Source organism: Loxodonta africana, chromosome 6, assembly GCF_030014295.1.
Source record: "Loxodonta africana isolate mLoxAfr1 chromosome 6, mLoxAfr1.hap2, whole genome shotgun sequence".
NCBI classification, from domain to species: domain Eukaryota; kingdom Metazoa; phylum Chordata; class Mammalia; order Proboscidea; family Elephantidae; genus Loxodonta; species Loxodonta africana.
This window is the reverse complement of record NC_087347.1, coordinates 74,917,195-74,932,900: the sequence shown is the minus strand read 5'-3', so window position 1 is coordinate 74,932,900 and position 15,706 is coordinate 74,917,195. Positions and strand designations below refer to the sequence as shown.

The 15,706-nt window shown below is 37.1% G+C and overlaps 1 protein-coding gene across 5 annotated transcripts in view; it reads left to right on the top strand.

The window, feature by feature from the left end:
- Positions 1–5,276, top strand: part of DYNC1I2 (dynein cytoplasmic 1 intermediate chain 2) — a 57,272-nt gene extending 51,996 nt beyond the window's left edge. For 3 of the 5 annotated variants that reach the window (XM_023542853.2, XM_064286996.1, XM_064286998.1), the window contains 3 exons: positions 842–982; positions 2,780–2,905; positions 4,631–5,276. In XM_023542853.2, the coding sequence (XP_023398621.1) occupies positions 842–982; positions 2,780–2,905; positions 4,631–4,744 (381 nt within the window). In that variant the 3' untranslated portion in view covers positions 4,745–5,276. The remainder of the gene's footprint in view (positions 1–841; positions 983–2,779; positions 2,906–4,630) is intronic. The other 2 variants (XM_023542854.2, XM_064286999.1) reach the window with 1 other exon arrangement.
- Positions 5,277–15,706: the final 10,430 nt, after the last annotated feature.

Sequence of the window (15,706 nt, the reverse complement as noted above, 5' to 3'; positions counted from 1 at the left end):
GAAGAATGTAATCAGTAATCAGTGTCGCTGAATTGTACATGTAGAAATTGATGAATGTTCTATGTTCTGCTGTGTATATTCTCAACAACAACAACTAAAATAAATTTAAAATAAAAACAGAAGACTGTACCTTGGAAAGGAGCTTTGGTTTGTTAAGTTTGAGAGTTTATAGGGCCCAGACTGCACCATCAGACTTCACTTATATGGCATTGCCGTCTGCTTGCACAGATTTGTAAATGGAATTCTGCAAAATGCCATCCCAGTTTCCGTTCCTGTTCTCACACTGCCCCACTGTACTGTCCAGTGAGTATCCACTGGCGACTGCGAAGTGCTTCTGTTCTCAGGGTGTCAGAATCCTTCGTGCCTTTCTTCCACATCTTCCCGCACGGATCTTGCCAGTCTTGTAGTTTTCAAAGGTTTGTTTCCACCCACTTCTATTTGGAAGTTCGTGAGAATACCTTGTCTCCTGATTTTGTTGTACATGTTGCCTGCGAGTCTTTGGTTTTGCTGTCCTCATTGCTGTGTCTGGTTTTATGGGAAGATTCAGAGAAAATTCAGAAAGCACACTGCCACTGCTGTTATCTTCCCAGAATCCTCTCACTGGGGAATGTTTTTAAAGCACATTCTGTTCCTTTTTTTAAACAGTATGGCAGTATGGCATCTACAAGTTTTTTTAAAAAATGCAGCCCAATAGCTTATTCTTAATTCGAAACTCCAGGTAATACTGTAGTGAAGCAAATTATAGGAACTTTTTCTAGGCTGGGTTAAATATAATGAAATGTTTTCATACCTGTCGAATGTCAGATTTTGACTGTGCTAAGAATCAACTTTTCCCTTTCAGAATAACAAGCCTTTGTACTCATTCGAAGATAATTCAGACTACGTTTATGATGTTATGTGGTCACCCACCCACCCAGCCCTATTTGCCTGTGTGGATGGCATGGGGAGACTGGATTTGTGGAATCTCAATAATGACACAGAGGTGAGCAGGGAAATAACAAAAATTGCACTGAAAAATAGAAAATTGGAGATTTATTGAATAATTTGTGAAATTTCTTTTATCCTAAGGAATGTAAAAGGGCTCAGTGACTGTAGTAGCTTCATCACAAAGGAGCTAAATAAGCTTTGTACCCTAAATAATAAACAGCTTGCTGTGCAGAACTGAAGGAAGAAATAATGTTGCTAAGAGCACTGGGGCATTTCCTTTTACTTCTGAAAAGCACTATCGTGTCTCTAATGTCCTGGCAAACTCTCATGCATAAGGCAACTGGGATATTTTCATTTATAAGAAAGCAGGTAGTTTCAGACTGTTGAAGTATGTTAACCGTAATCTTGAATTTCTAAATTATCTCTTAGCCTTGATAGAATTGTGTATCATCCATAAACATTAGTCTAAGCCTGACTTCTTTGATTGAAGTAAAAAAGGTATTTTGATGACTTGTTTCCATGGAGGACTGAATACAGAGTGTTACTGTTACTATAAAATGAATATAGAAACCAACAGATTTCATAATTGCTATACTAAAATCACTTATTAGCAATAAAATTTAACTGTAATTATAATTTATATTTAGCCATGTGTATTTTTACCAGCTTAGAGAGGCTTAAAATGTTCTTAGAATTCTATATTGCTGTGTGGTATCAGACATAATGTTAATAGTTCTATCAATAAGGAGAAAGTTGTCTGGTGCCTTCTCCCACATCCCGCTCTTCCATGTCTTTTCATATTCTGATGGCTTCTCTCTCTAGAGCTGTTAAAGAAGTTGGTTATAGAGGGCAAAGAAGTTATATATTGGAAATGTAAGAATTTTAACACTGTATTAACTATTGGTCCCATAGTTTGGGGAGAAACGTTCAAGTACTGCTAACAAAGGGTGTTGAACCCTAGCTTAGTAATTGGATTTGATTGTATGTTTTCTGGTTACTGAGAATGGTACTAGCTTTATTTTCTTAGTTTGGATTTTGGTGTCAGAGATTTGTGGCCACAATTAAATGTGAATCTTTCCTATAATAGTTAAAGAATATATTTAAATATAATTTTAATGTGTAAAAATTTTAGGGTTTTGGGGGTTAAATCAATCATTTGGGGATGACTGGTTTCAATTAGGATTATTTTTAATCAGATTTCAAAATTTAAGGGTTTTTATTGTGCTGCTTAGTCAGAATCAAGCAAATCTCTTTTTCTTCAGCAAAGGAGGGGCAGAGTCAGATTAGAAGGGCCTGGTGCCATCATCCTGCCTCCTTCTAGTCAGTTTATGGGAACAAGAGGAATGCGCATATTGCATCTTCAGTATGAACTGTTTCTGGGAACTGGGAACTCTGAATCAAACCACAGGCTTCAGCTGACAAAAATGCAAGCTACCGTAGTGATACCTGTCCTCTCAAATTGAACTGTGATCTGTTTATGAGGGCTTTTGAATTTTTTTTTTTTTTAAATGGGGTTTTGGCCATATGTTTTCAAATAGCTTGACTTCTTAAAGGAGTTAAAACAGCAACAAAGAATACTTTATTAAAGAGGAGCTCTTCAAGATGATGTGTCTAGTCTGGTGAGAATTTTCTATATAAGGACTTAAATCATTTTCCCAAACCATTTTCAAGGATTGGCTATAATGTCATTCATAATATATCGCTGAATAGGAAGAAAGTTGGGGAAATTCTTTATTTTTATCTTTGTTTTAAAAAATGTAGCCAGATTGGAAGAAGGAAGAATTACTGTTTTACATGTTTATAGAAATCTTGATGAAACTTTAACACTGCACTCTATTTTAAATGACTTTAGGTGCCAACTGCCAGCATTTCCGTGGAGGGTAATCCTGCTCTTAATCGTGTAAGATGGACCCATTCTGGAAGAGAGATTGCCGTGGGTGATTCTGAAGGACAGATTGTTATATATGATGTGGGCGAGGTATGGGACTTGCTGCCTATCGTCTTGACACATCTACTTAGCTTTCACAGCATCGCGGTGAAAGTATCTTTGTGACTAAACCTAGTCTTGAGGTTCATGCATTGTGTAAACCACATGGTTGTAAAAACTTCCTACCACAGAAGGCAATCTTGAGATTAATTTTCCCTCTAAACTGGTTGTCACGTATTGCCATGTAACAGATTTTGAGAGTAACATGATACATTGAAAGTACCCTGTTTTTTGAAGCATGTTTGCTAAAAAATTAGAAATTTTTCAGATAGGAGAAGATATTTAGAGTTATAATTGGACTTTGGGATTTTATGAAATGCTGAGGTTAAATTTTATTTTTGTGTGTTCATAGATTTGTTTGGGCAAGGCAGTAGAAACCATAAGTAATGTCTTCTGAGACTGATGACTATATCAAATGTGAATCTTGAATCTTGAGCCTTGTTGCAGACCCATTATAATCCAGTCCGACATGCTGAGCTGCAGCTTTCTCTCCTTCAGCACTCTTGGCTCGACACAATGTCTGGGATTGATTTCCTCCTTCTTAGGCTGGCTAGTGCCTTAGTACTTTTATTTTTGCTGGGCCTCATGATTCCTCGCTTTCTCTGGACACCCCATGGTGTCTAGCAATTGGATCTAGAGGGAGGTGGATTGAATTGCTTAGAATAGCACTGTCCAATTGAACTATCTGTGCTGATGGAAATGTTCTGTGTCCATATTCTCCGGTATGGTAGCCACTAACCGCATATGGCTGTTGAGCACTTAAAATGCGGCCAGTACAACTAAGGAACTGAATTTTTAGTTTTATTTAGTTTAATTAATTTCAATTTAAAAAGTCACGTGTGGCTAGTAGCTACTGTATTAGACACTGTAGGCTTAGAAGTAGGTACATCCTTTTGCCCCACTGATTGGTTTGTGCTCTAATACAGCATTCTCAAACTCCTGCAATATTATAATGGCAATTATCAAACAATTTTGGTCAATGAACTGCTTTAGTGAGGCAAAAACATCACACACCTCTTACTTCTCCCCTTTTACTATTGGTACAAAACTTAAAGTGTTAAGGAGTGGCATAGCATCTGATGAAGTGATTGAGGTATTAGAAAAGGTTATCTTAGGCCCCAAACAAAAATAATACTTACAAAAAACCAGCTCGTAAAAAACCAGCTCTCACAAATCATGCTTCAAAAACTACTTAGTAGGAAATGGACACAAAAAGAGAGAGTGGAGGGAGAAAGCGGGCTGTCTCATTAGGGGGAGAGTAATTGGGAGCAAGGTGTACATAAGTTTTTATGTGAGAGACTGACTTGATTTGTAAACTTTCACTTAAAGCACAATAAAAATTATTTTTAAAAACCTACTTAGTAGGGATAGTACAAGAATAAAGTAAAAAATTTTTAAGAAATTCCTCTCCACCAGCAAAATCCATGAGCTGGTGCACAAGAGTTATATTTACAAAGCATCATTATTATTCTTTCTTGCACGTATGGTAATAATAGCGAAGTCATTTCTGAGGCTGTCACAACACACTTCACAGACACCGACTTTTGTTTCAAAATGTTGTAAGCCATTGTTTAGTAGTCCCTCTAATTATGGAAAGGTCATTCAGGCCAATTACTACTTTTTAATGGGAAAACTATTCGAAAACAAACTGAATAAATAGTGGGTAAGATGATCTTTTATTTCTGTGTACCTAAAACGTTGTCTTTCTTTTAACAGCAGATTGCTGTTCCCCGCAATGATGAATGGGCACGGTTTGGCCGAACTCTCGCGGAAATCAATGCAAACCGAGCTGATGCAGAGGAGGAAGCAGCTACTCGGATACCTGCTTAGTTCTTGAAATGGGATGGGTAGCCTTAGTGGATTTGGGGAAGACTCTAAGTAGATCCTAAGACTCTTTGCATGCTTCTACCTAAGTTATAATCAAAAGGAAATTTCATGGATTAAACTGTGGATTTAATGCCACAAGCAAGTCTTACAATGTCCTTTTTTATATAACATGCACCTTGTTTTGGATTTGTGTCATTTTTAATACAGCTGACTAACATTACAAAATGCAGCCTTTTCTGAATTCTTATATACAGTTGTCTATTTCACATTAGTTACTCTTTGGAATTCTTTTCAATTTATAACATTATATGCAGTAGTTTCTAAAGCAAGGTTATGTAAGTTCTGCGTATTTTTAAATAATCACAATTCCTTGTTATACTGATAATGTTCTCACTAACCATAAAGTATAGGAACATTGTTTATTCTTTGCTGTAGCATGCGTATGTCTATCCAAGTTCCATTCTGCTCTCCTTTATCTTGTTTATAATTCATGTGGTAGCTATCTAAATAAAAACAAATCTGCATAAACTTTTCATTTTGATTTACTCCCTGCAATTTGAATTTTTCCGTCTCTTTTCTAAAGTGTCTCTTTTTTTGATATCATTTAAGCTCCTGTTGTGAGCAGCCACCTCAGGTCCTGTAAATTTCTGTGCCTTAAATACACTATACAGAGTATACTGTCGATTCCCTGATAGGGTATGAACTGATTCTTAGATAATCTGTCAGTGAAAAAACATTCCGTAGGTTAACTTCTGCTTTGCTATCTTATTTTCTTTCCATCTAACATGTATTTATTTTAAAGAATAAATGGAAGGCTGCCTGTTATTTTCACTGATTGAGATTACTATGTATGTGAGCCCTCTGAGAGTAAAACCTCCCCTGAGAGAAATTGATTTCATGGTTGCAGTAGCCATGATGGGAAAGTGCTCAAATGAACCCACACTTTACCATTGAATCAGCTCCACATCTTGAGATCTGAACCTTGCTACCACAACTTTGTCTACAAGTCTGAAAGGTAGGTGACAAGAACCTAAGAATTAGTATTGAAATCAACCGATTTTAGCATCAGAGGAAAGAACTATGATCAGATCTTGATTTTATCCACTGAAAGTTGTCCATTTCCTTTACCCCAACCTTTATCCTTCTAAAGTTTAACTTCCTCTTTATTAAACAAAACATCAATTAGCAAAGAAGATTAGAAATCAGAATTTGAACATTTTTGTTTTGTTTTTGTTATTAATCCTAACAGATTTGATGGGAAAGAAGTCTCTAAGTAATATCCACACTTCTTAACTATGATTGTTATATAGCATAAAGAATAATTGACCTGGAATACTAGACCCAAGCTCTAATTCCAGCTCTGGCCATCCTGAGATGTGTGATTCTAGCCACATCTTTATGCCTCGTTCTCCTTACCCAGGAATTAAGTTTGGATTAGATGATTTCTAAATTTTCTTATAGGTCTAAAATAATTCATTCTAATTACTTCAGGCAGCTCTCCACTTTTGTATATTTTTCATAAATTGACACCCCATAATTGTCTATTATCTACCAAAGATGAACTTTTAATGTTAGCTGGTAAACATCTGAATTTATCTCATGTTAGCAGTGTCTGTGAATCAAAAGTTCAATTTTGCAGGGTCACACTGTATAGAAAAATTCATGTAATCATTGTAATGTTTTTTTGTATTTTCCCTTAGTTTGTAAAAATCACTAGAAAAAGGAAAACTGTGTTAAAACATAGTTGTGACTAAGGTTGGAAATCAAGAGAGATGGCTCCCTGGATGCTCATTGACTCAAGCCGATCAGTTTAGCTGTGAAAGAAAATAATAAAATTGATAAGTATTTACAAAATACTTACTACCAAAGGAGTTTTTGCTTTTTGCAAATCACTCCAATCCCTCCTCCCCTCAAAAAATAGTGATTTGGACCCTTGCCCATTCAACATTAGTCTGCATTTTTAGGAACAGATGAATATAATTGCCTTTAAAGGTTGACTGAAATAGCAAAAGACGAGAAGTATTGAGACTGTTGTTACAGGTATAAAATCTCCTGACAAGATTAAGCTGAGTAGAAGAGTGTATCACAGTTCTTTACACTTTTAGAAATGAAAACCTTATAATTCTGGAAAATATTCAACTACAGAAACTACCTTATTTGTTATTATCAGTTACACGTCTTTTCTGAGTGGAAAACAAGCCGTAGCTTTCTGGCTAATTCTTCATTTTTTGTTGTTTGGTTTTTCTCTTTTTGAATGAGAGGTGAAAGGTTATTTGTTACCCTGTTTGTGTTGAGGAAGAATACTCAGTTTTGCAGGTAATAGTTAACTTGTAATAAGTCTTTGAAATGATCATTTTGACATAATTATGGACTCTTGCCTATTAAGATTGTGGTATCTATACCATTTAGACCAAAAATTCATTGGTAGAAGCTGTGTTCCTGTTTACAGATTGAGTTCCCTAGAAGGTTTAGAAACTCATATAAAATGCTTTTGCAATAATACTGAGATTCCGCATCTCGGAGGAAAAGGATGACTTAGAACTTTGGGGGAGGAACTAAATGAAAGTAGCATCGGAGATGGTCCTGGTCTTGCAGTGTTGTGAGCATATTGATTCATTCTGCTTTACGCTAGTACTAATACGCTGTAACCTCTACCACTTTAACCACGTGGAGGAGGACAGACTTGAATGAAAATCTGTTATGAAGCATAAGATTTTTCCTCTTTCTATTGGATAATGCATTTTGGTATATACCTTTTCCGCTGTTGAACCCCAGTATTTCAACCTATTGGCATTGCGATTTTTCTAAATGTAAAAAGCTGTAATAATTAGGCGTGTGCTGCTGAACAGAATGAAACACTAAAATACAGCTTTAAAATGTATTTTTAAAATGGCTTTGAAAGGTGACATGGCATCCAGTTGGTGCGTGTGCCTGAATTTTACATCTGTTGATGATTTAGTGATAGAGTTCTGTTTTTTTTTTTCCTTTCATCCAAGAGGAAAGAAGTTTTTGCTTTCCTGCTACCATCTTGCTAATTGCTAGGCATTCAGGATGTTACAGGTTTGGGGAAAATATACCCAAGCAGAACCTTATTTTTGACTCATTAAAAAGTGCCAGGAAATTATTAGAGACCTGGGTTACAGATTTTGGGGGCTTCCTACCAAAGTATTGGAAAGTTAGTTTCACAGGGCAAGACTAAAACAATATCTATGTTCAATATTTTCTTTTGAAGTGGCGGGTTATGATAAAAAACAGTGTTTTAACCAATTTCTTCAGTCTTACACTGCTCCAGAAAGGTAATAACTTTCTTGTACTGAGTGTATTATATTTTTCAAGTCCTTTTCACATATAAGAAACACCTTATGGAGTCCATTTTGGAAAAAGATCCTACAATCCTAACCAGAATGCCAACTGGAAGGCTTTGGATAATTGTCACATTATAATGATTTCCATAGTAGGCCAATCCTCTCAGGCTTCTTGTTGGGCTTCAGTCGTATAGACTCTCTGTCTGCCATGTTCACAATCCCCCAACTTCTGAAAGTTTGAATGGATTTCAGGTATTTAAGTTTTCAGTATGTAGCTTCTAGCGACTGATAATTTCAACGTAGCCAATCAGCAACCTTTTACAAACTTTTATAAAATTACAGTATTTTGTGTTGTTAGTTTCATAGCAGGAATCTCCGTTTTGGCTTCTTAATATTCCATTACCAGTTTCCAGTCAGAGGATGGAACAGCTTGCACTCCGGTAGGCTTTTGGAAAGGTCTGTTTCACTTTGTGAGGTCACTTATTCAGGTCTCTGGTAATGTATTATCCTGCTTCTCTTATAATGTACTTGATTTGGTCAGAAAGCTGTGGGGCAGTGATTGTATGGGGTGTAGAACACACCTATGTTGCATTGAACATGCAGAGTCCTGACACTGTGACTCCAGAAATCAGGTATACCACCAGTAAGTCTTTGATGGCAAGTAATTTTATCTTTCGTGGATTTTTTGTACTAGGCATAAAGGACAAAAAAAACTTTTTCTGAACAAAGTAATGGAAATGCTTTGGAACAAAATTTCTTACACTTAAGGACAGTCTGGTATATGGGAGAGAACACTGGGCTCAAAAGACCCAAGCTCTATTCCTGATTTCTCCCCCCTTCTCCCCCATTACCAGTAAGGTATCCTGGGACAAGCATCAGTTTTCTCATCTGTGAAGTGAGGAAAGTATCTGCTTTCTGTGAATGTTACATGAAATAATGTGTGTGTGAAGACCTTTCTAAATTATAGAGTTCTACACAAATAAGGGATTATAAGGGATTTCTCTTTGTATTTTTGTTTTTGTGGTTGTTTCTTGTTTTTAAGAGTATGAGAATGGAGAGAGACTATTCTATGTAACTACCTGCAATGTAACAAGAGCTCGTCTTCTAAGGATTAAGTAGCTTGGTGTGCAAGAAACTATGTTTTTAATTCTAAGAACCAAACAAACCAAACCCTTTGCCATCTAGTCGATTCTGACTCATGGCAACCCTTAATGGGCTGCATAGAACTGCCCCCCAGTTTCTGAGGCTGTAAATCTTTACAGAAGAGGAATGCCACATCTTTCTCTTGTGGAGCAGCTGGTGGTTTTGAACCACCAACCTTTAAAGTTAGCAGCCAAGTGCTTAACCACTGCACCACCGGGGTGCCTCGTAATTCCGAGAAATCACATGACAAACCCTCAGATGTTTAGAAGTAGCAGTGAACTGAAGGAAAAATGTTCATTGCCCTAATCAATGATACTTTTTCTAAAGAAGTTTTATTACAATATATAGTAAAATTACAAATTACATTCAGTGGAAAAAAATGACCCACTCTGAATTTCCAACCTATATGCAGCTGTTGCTCTTATCTATTACTTATAAAACATGGACTGTGATATCTGCAACCTTTTTTTGAATCAAAGACAAAACAAACTTGGTTCAAGATTACACAGCTATATAGTAGCAGAACCAGAATTAGTCACTATCATAAAATCTGGTGAATAACAACTGTTCAACTGTTATAACTATGCAGTACTTCTCCTTCTTTCCTAGAGTACCCCCGTAAATAACATGTCTCATTGTGGGAAGATGTTCAATAGAAGGAGGAGTTTTGGTGCGTGCGGACTTGTGTGTACCAGTTAGAGGAAGGTGTGAGATCAGTCCTGCAGAAAACAGCTTTTGTCTAGCTCAGATCTGGATTGAGATCCCTGCTTTTTCACTCTCTCTAAAATACTTATTCCAGAAACAAGTCAAAACATGAAAATAATGACTTCCAATTAAGAAACTTGGTAAAATGACTAGGCCCTTACTAATGGGCATCATTTCCAATAATGTCTGATGCAATCATGAGTTTGTTGTATATCGAGGTTCATTAGATGGATTTGGAGGACTCTCATCTTCCAATAGCAAAATAATTGGCCTTACTCCTCCTGAAATTCAGGTCTACTAAAGTAGTAGTTGTATCAGATGAGAAAAAGGACTTTTGTATTCTGAGCTGAAAGTCAGGTAAGGAGTATAGTGTGATACAAAGACGACTGCCTCTGGGTTTTTCTGCCCTCGTCTTGGATGATGCCTTCTTCTCACTAGACCTTTCTTCCCTTTGCTGTAAAATGAATGGTGGAATTATCAGTGTTTCAGAAGCTTAACTGGAACCATACAGCCACATAGATCAAAAGCCATAAAAGGCTAAGCAGATGTTCAGAGTTTGTACTTCAGTATAAATTATATCAACTGACTACTAAATGTTAATTAATGTTGGGTTCGTGGATAACACTTTAAAAACATCATAGTCCTGTGATATTCTAGCTCTGTAAGAGTGTTGGGCTTAAAGTTAACTTGTGTGGAAACCCAGTTAACTGTGTCTTTGGGCGAATGGCTTTACCTCTCTAAGACCTTCCCCATCTACCACTTACCAGGACATTTACAAGAGTTAAACCAAGATACCTGTGAAAATACTTGTTAAACTATAAAGCCCCACACAAATGAGGCATTGCTGTTACGAGAGGTGCTGAGTAAATAACCTTCAGGTAAATGAAAAATCTACAAGTTTATAGGCTCTATGTTCTGGCTGTGACAGGTTAAAAATTCAGAGATCTCTGCTGACACCCCTGCTTTGCCACGCAGGGCTTTCTGGCTTGACCAGTTAGAATTCCCTTAGAATCCTTATTTTAGCTTTTTTATTCTGCTGCTACTGAGACAGACCAGAAAACGAGTATGAAATAAATTTCAAAGAAATAGAATTAGGAATGATGTGAGAACCTACACAGAGGTCTTGCACCAACACCTTAAAACTCTACTTAATGAAAACATCTGTTTCTATTTCCAAAGTCATGATTTCCTCTGCCACATAAAGAACTGGCCTTATACATTCTGAGCATGTAGTGTGAGTACACACACACACACACGTTCTCATTTAATCTCCTAGAACCCCTAATGGTGGGGGAACTATTGCGATTACTAATCCTGTTTACAAAAGAGGAAAGTGATTTGAACCAGTTTCTGTGGACCTGATTTGTAGCCAATTGCCATGGTATAAATACTCCTGTCATGACCAATTGCAAGCTACCAATGTGATGTAACTGACTCTGGAGTTGTGTGCTCGATGAGAGCACATAGTAAGCTTCATTGAGCTGGTGCAAGCCTGATCTAGCATACCACTGGGCTTGGGGATATGAAGTGACTCACAATCTAGGAACTAAACCCAGGTAGTCTGATTTCAGAGCTGTGTTCTTGACCACTGTCTCCTACACTGCCTTTATGATCTTAGTCAGCCAACAAGTCAGTTTTTTAATCAGATGAGCCTACACACTGTGCCATATGCTTAAAAGACCACAGAGCAACTCCGTAAGACAGGGTGGAGTTAGAATTAGTCTTACGGCTTCTAGGAACCTACAAAGTGATTTTAGAACTTTTTATTGCTTTTCTGCTTTTTTCTACTGCTTTTGACCCAGACTGCTGGAAGAACAGGTTAGATATGGAAATACACATTTCCATTGACTGGAGATGGCAGTAGCCTTATCTACAAACTGAGCAGGACTCCCTTATGCCATCTCTCTTAGGCATCACATTGCCTGAACCCACTTAGGATTTATCACTACCTTTCTCCTTCCTAGGCTATCCCCTAACATTTGCAGGCCCTGAGGCAGTAAGTCTAATATTTGGATGTTATAAATCAAGCTACTAAATGATGTTCTAGCTGCCTACCTTCACAACAACATACAAGTCCAGCTTGGAATTTAGAATTCTCAGAATTCTGTACCAAAAGGTGGCAGCCAGGGGAGAAGCAGTCCAGAACCCCTTTCCTCCCTTCTCTTCCACCAGCTCCTTCTGCACTATAACAGGCATCACAGGAATACTTGGGCCTACGTGCCTGAATTTTGTCTACAACCCTTGCAATTAGCTGCCCCTTGGCCACCCTTTGGAGCCCTGGTGGCACCGTGGTTATGAATTTGGCTGCTAACAGAAAGGTCACCAGTTGGAATCCACCAGCTGCTCCTTGGAAACCCCTATGGGGCAGTTCCTACTCTGTCTTACAGGGTCGCTGTGAGTCAGAATTGAATCAATACCAAGGGGTTTGGTTTTTTTTTTTTTTTGGCCACCGTTTAGATCTAAGGGTGTTCCTTCAGGAAGATAGATCCAGGAAAGAGGTCTGCACAGCCGAGCTGTTTGGGCAGGAAATTTCAGGATCTAAGGGACCTGGAACATGGTTCTATAAGGGAATATACCCCTGTGGGTATATTCCTTTTGGTTCCATAGACACCGTGCCCCTTGAGGAGGAGCCCAGCTAGATGGGAACTCGGATTAGAATTTTTGGTTCAAGGGCCTCTGAGGTGGCTAAGGGCAGTACTGGACCCTCCTTTTCTTCTAAAGTCAATTAAATCATTTTTTCAGATAGTCCTATTGTCACTAAAAAAAAAAAGTGTTTTTTTTTTTTTTAGTGACACTATTATTTTTCAATTCAAATAAAATTGGTTATCACTGAATAGCACTACTTCATGGCTTCAATTCCACAGCTAGGAATTGCTTTTTAATATTGATAGGTTTATCACAAAATTTTCCAGATTAAGAAGCAGAGAAAAGATCTGATATGATGATAAAACCTTGTATACTTTTCTGTAAATGGCAGTAGTACAATGCATTTTGCAACTACATGACCAAATCAGGAGCCACTCCAACACTAGTCCTTTTAAAGAGAATTAAAGGGAACAGAAGAATGACTGCGAAAGAGTTTTTGTTTGCTTGCTTAAAGTGGTATTAGTGAGATTGGATCAAGATGGAAGAAAAAAACAGAAACGTCTACGAGCCCTCCCAAGTCTAAAACAAAGTGCTAAAGCAGAAGAATAAGAAAATCTGTAACAGCAGTGAAAAGCAAGAAGGCTAGCAATGGAATAGAAGTTTTGAGGAATGCCAGAAAGAAAACAGATGGGATCAGAGTTATAACCAAATAAGGGAATATCACAACCCGAAACAGGTAAAAGACCACTGCAAAGGTAGGAATGGGTTTGAATCCAGAGTCAACGCATACAAAGAGCAGGAGGGTGTCACTGGGGCCCTGGGCAGGATGATTCATTAGCGAGTTGATTCAGAACCAGAGAATAAAAAAAATCCCATCCCCCAAACATGGGCCAAATGGCAGGCAGAGGGATGGCTATGTCCAACCTAAAACAATAGTGAGTAAAGCCGCAATTGCTGTAGAAGTAGGGAATGTTCCCCGCTATTTGCTTAACCTCAAGAGGAGAAAGGAGGCCTGTATCCAGGGCAAAATACAGGCATATCCAAACCTGATTCAAACAAATTCTTTGCGCGCGCGCGCGTGCATGCGTGCGTGCGTCAACTGAGGAAATAGTGTGGCTATGCTTTTCAGAAAAAGACCCCCTACCACTTAGAGATACATATGGGAATGTTTCTGGGTAATATGACATCTTACGTTTGTCTCAAAATAATCTGGCGAGGGTGGGAGAGAAGTGGGTGAAGTATAGTTGAAACAGGATTGGCCATGAGCCACTGAAGCTGAGCAATGGATGAATGGTTGTTTATTATACTATTCTACTTTTTATGTTTGAATTTTCCAGAAGTAGTTTTTTAAAAAAAAGTCAGTAGAGTATGTACCTTTGTCGAAAACAGTGGTGAGAAGAATCAATGAAACCCAAAGTCAGTTCTTCGAAAAGATCATTTTATGAGACTGCAAACTTTAGCTAGACTAATAGAGAAGATGCAAATTACCAAAATCAGGAATAAAAGAGGGGATGTCACTACCAACCTTAGAAAAATTAAAAGAATCATAAGGAAATACTATGAACTTTATGAGACAACTTAGATGAGGTGAACAAATTCCTAAAAACACAAATTACCAAAACTGAGTACCAAAATTACCAAATTACCAAAAAAATCAAAAGTCCAAATAGACTTCTAACAAGTAATTTAATTAGTAATTAAAAATCTTATCACAAATAAAAATCCAGGCCTAGATGGCTTCACTGGTGAATTCTATAAAATATTCAAAGAAAAAATTACTAATCCTTTACAAACTCTTCCACAAACAGGAGAGGAGGGAGACTTTCCACTCTTTCTACAAGGACAGTATTATTAGCCTTATATCAAAGCCAGACAAAGATATCACAAGAAAAAAAAAAATTACAGACCACTACTCCTTGTGAATATAGATACAAAAATTCTCAACATGTAAACTGAACCCAGCTACATATAAAAAGGATTACACACCATGACCAAGTGAGATTTACCCCTGGAATGCAGGTTGGTTTAACATGTGAAAAACAAGTAATGTAATACAGCATATTAGTAAAATAAAGGACAAAACCCAACAGACACTGAAAAAGCATTTGAGAAAAAAGACAATACTAAGGTGTTGATGCAGACAGATGTGGAGAAACTGCAGCACTCAGATTACTGATGGGAATGTTAAATGACACATTTCACATTTGGGGGGAGGAGGGATAGAACTGTACTAAAATTGGATGGGGTAAAGAATACCTCAATAAATCTGTTAATAAACAATTGCACCATTAGATTACTTTCACTTTATATTGCAACAGTTAGACGCCACCACAAAGAAACAATCAGATGAAGAATTTGGGACTTCCTACAAGTGGCTTACACCCTTCCAAAAAGACAACGTAATAAAAAGACAAAAAGGCACTATAATAATAGAGGGACCATTCCAAAATTAAAGAGACTGAACATGCACAAAATGTTTTGCACCAATCTTGATTAGACCCTGGATCTGCAAATCAAAGCTTTTTGGAGCAGTTGGGGCAGTTTGAATTTAGACTGAATAGTAGATGATACAAAGAAGTTCTGCTTAATTTTTTAAATGTGTGATGGTATTGTTCAGGTAGAAAAACATCCTTATTCTTCAGAGACATATGCTAACATATTCAGGGATGAAGTACCATGATATCTGCAACTTTCAGTTGATTCAGTAAAAAATAAATATGTATTTATAAAGATAAATGTGGAAAAACATAAATAAGTGAGCCTACGTCCAAGGTATTCAGGGGTTCATTTTACCTCTTTAAACTTTTCTGTAAGTTTGAAATTTTTGAAAAGTGGAGAAAAAACTCAATTATATTCCTGCGTAGCAGAAATGATGTTTAAAAAAGACAACATAAAACATCATCCAAATATATGAGATACCTAGGAATCTATATAATAAAAGATGTACAAGGTCTCTTTGGTGATTATAAAATTTTATTAAGACATTAAAAGACTTAATAGAGATATATCATGTTTGTGGATTGGAAGGCCCAATATTATAAGAACGTAAATTGTCCCAAAATGGCTTATAGATTCATCGCAACTCAAATCAAAATCCAAATGTGATCTCTTTTTTGGATGGAACTTGACAAGCTGATTCTAAATTTTATATAGAAGAGCAAGGAACCCAGAAGAGCCACACACTCTTGACCAAGGTGAAGGACTTGCTATACTAGATATCAAAACT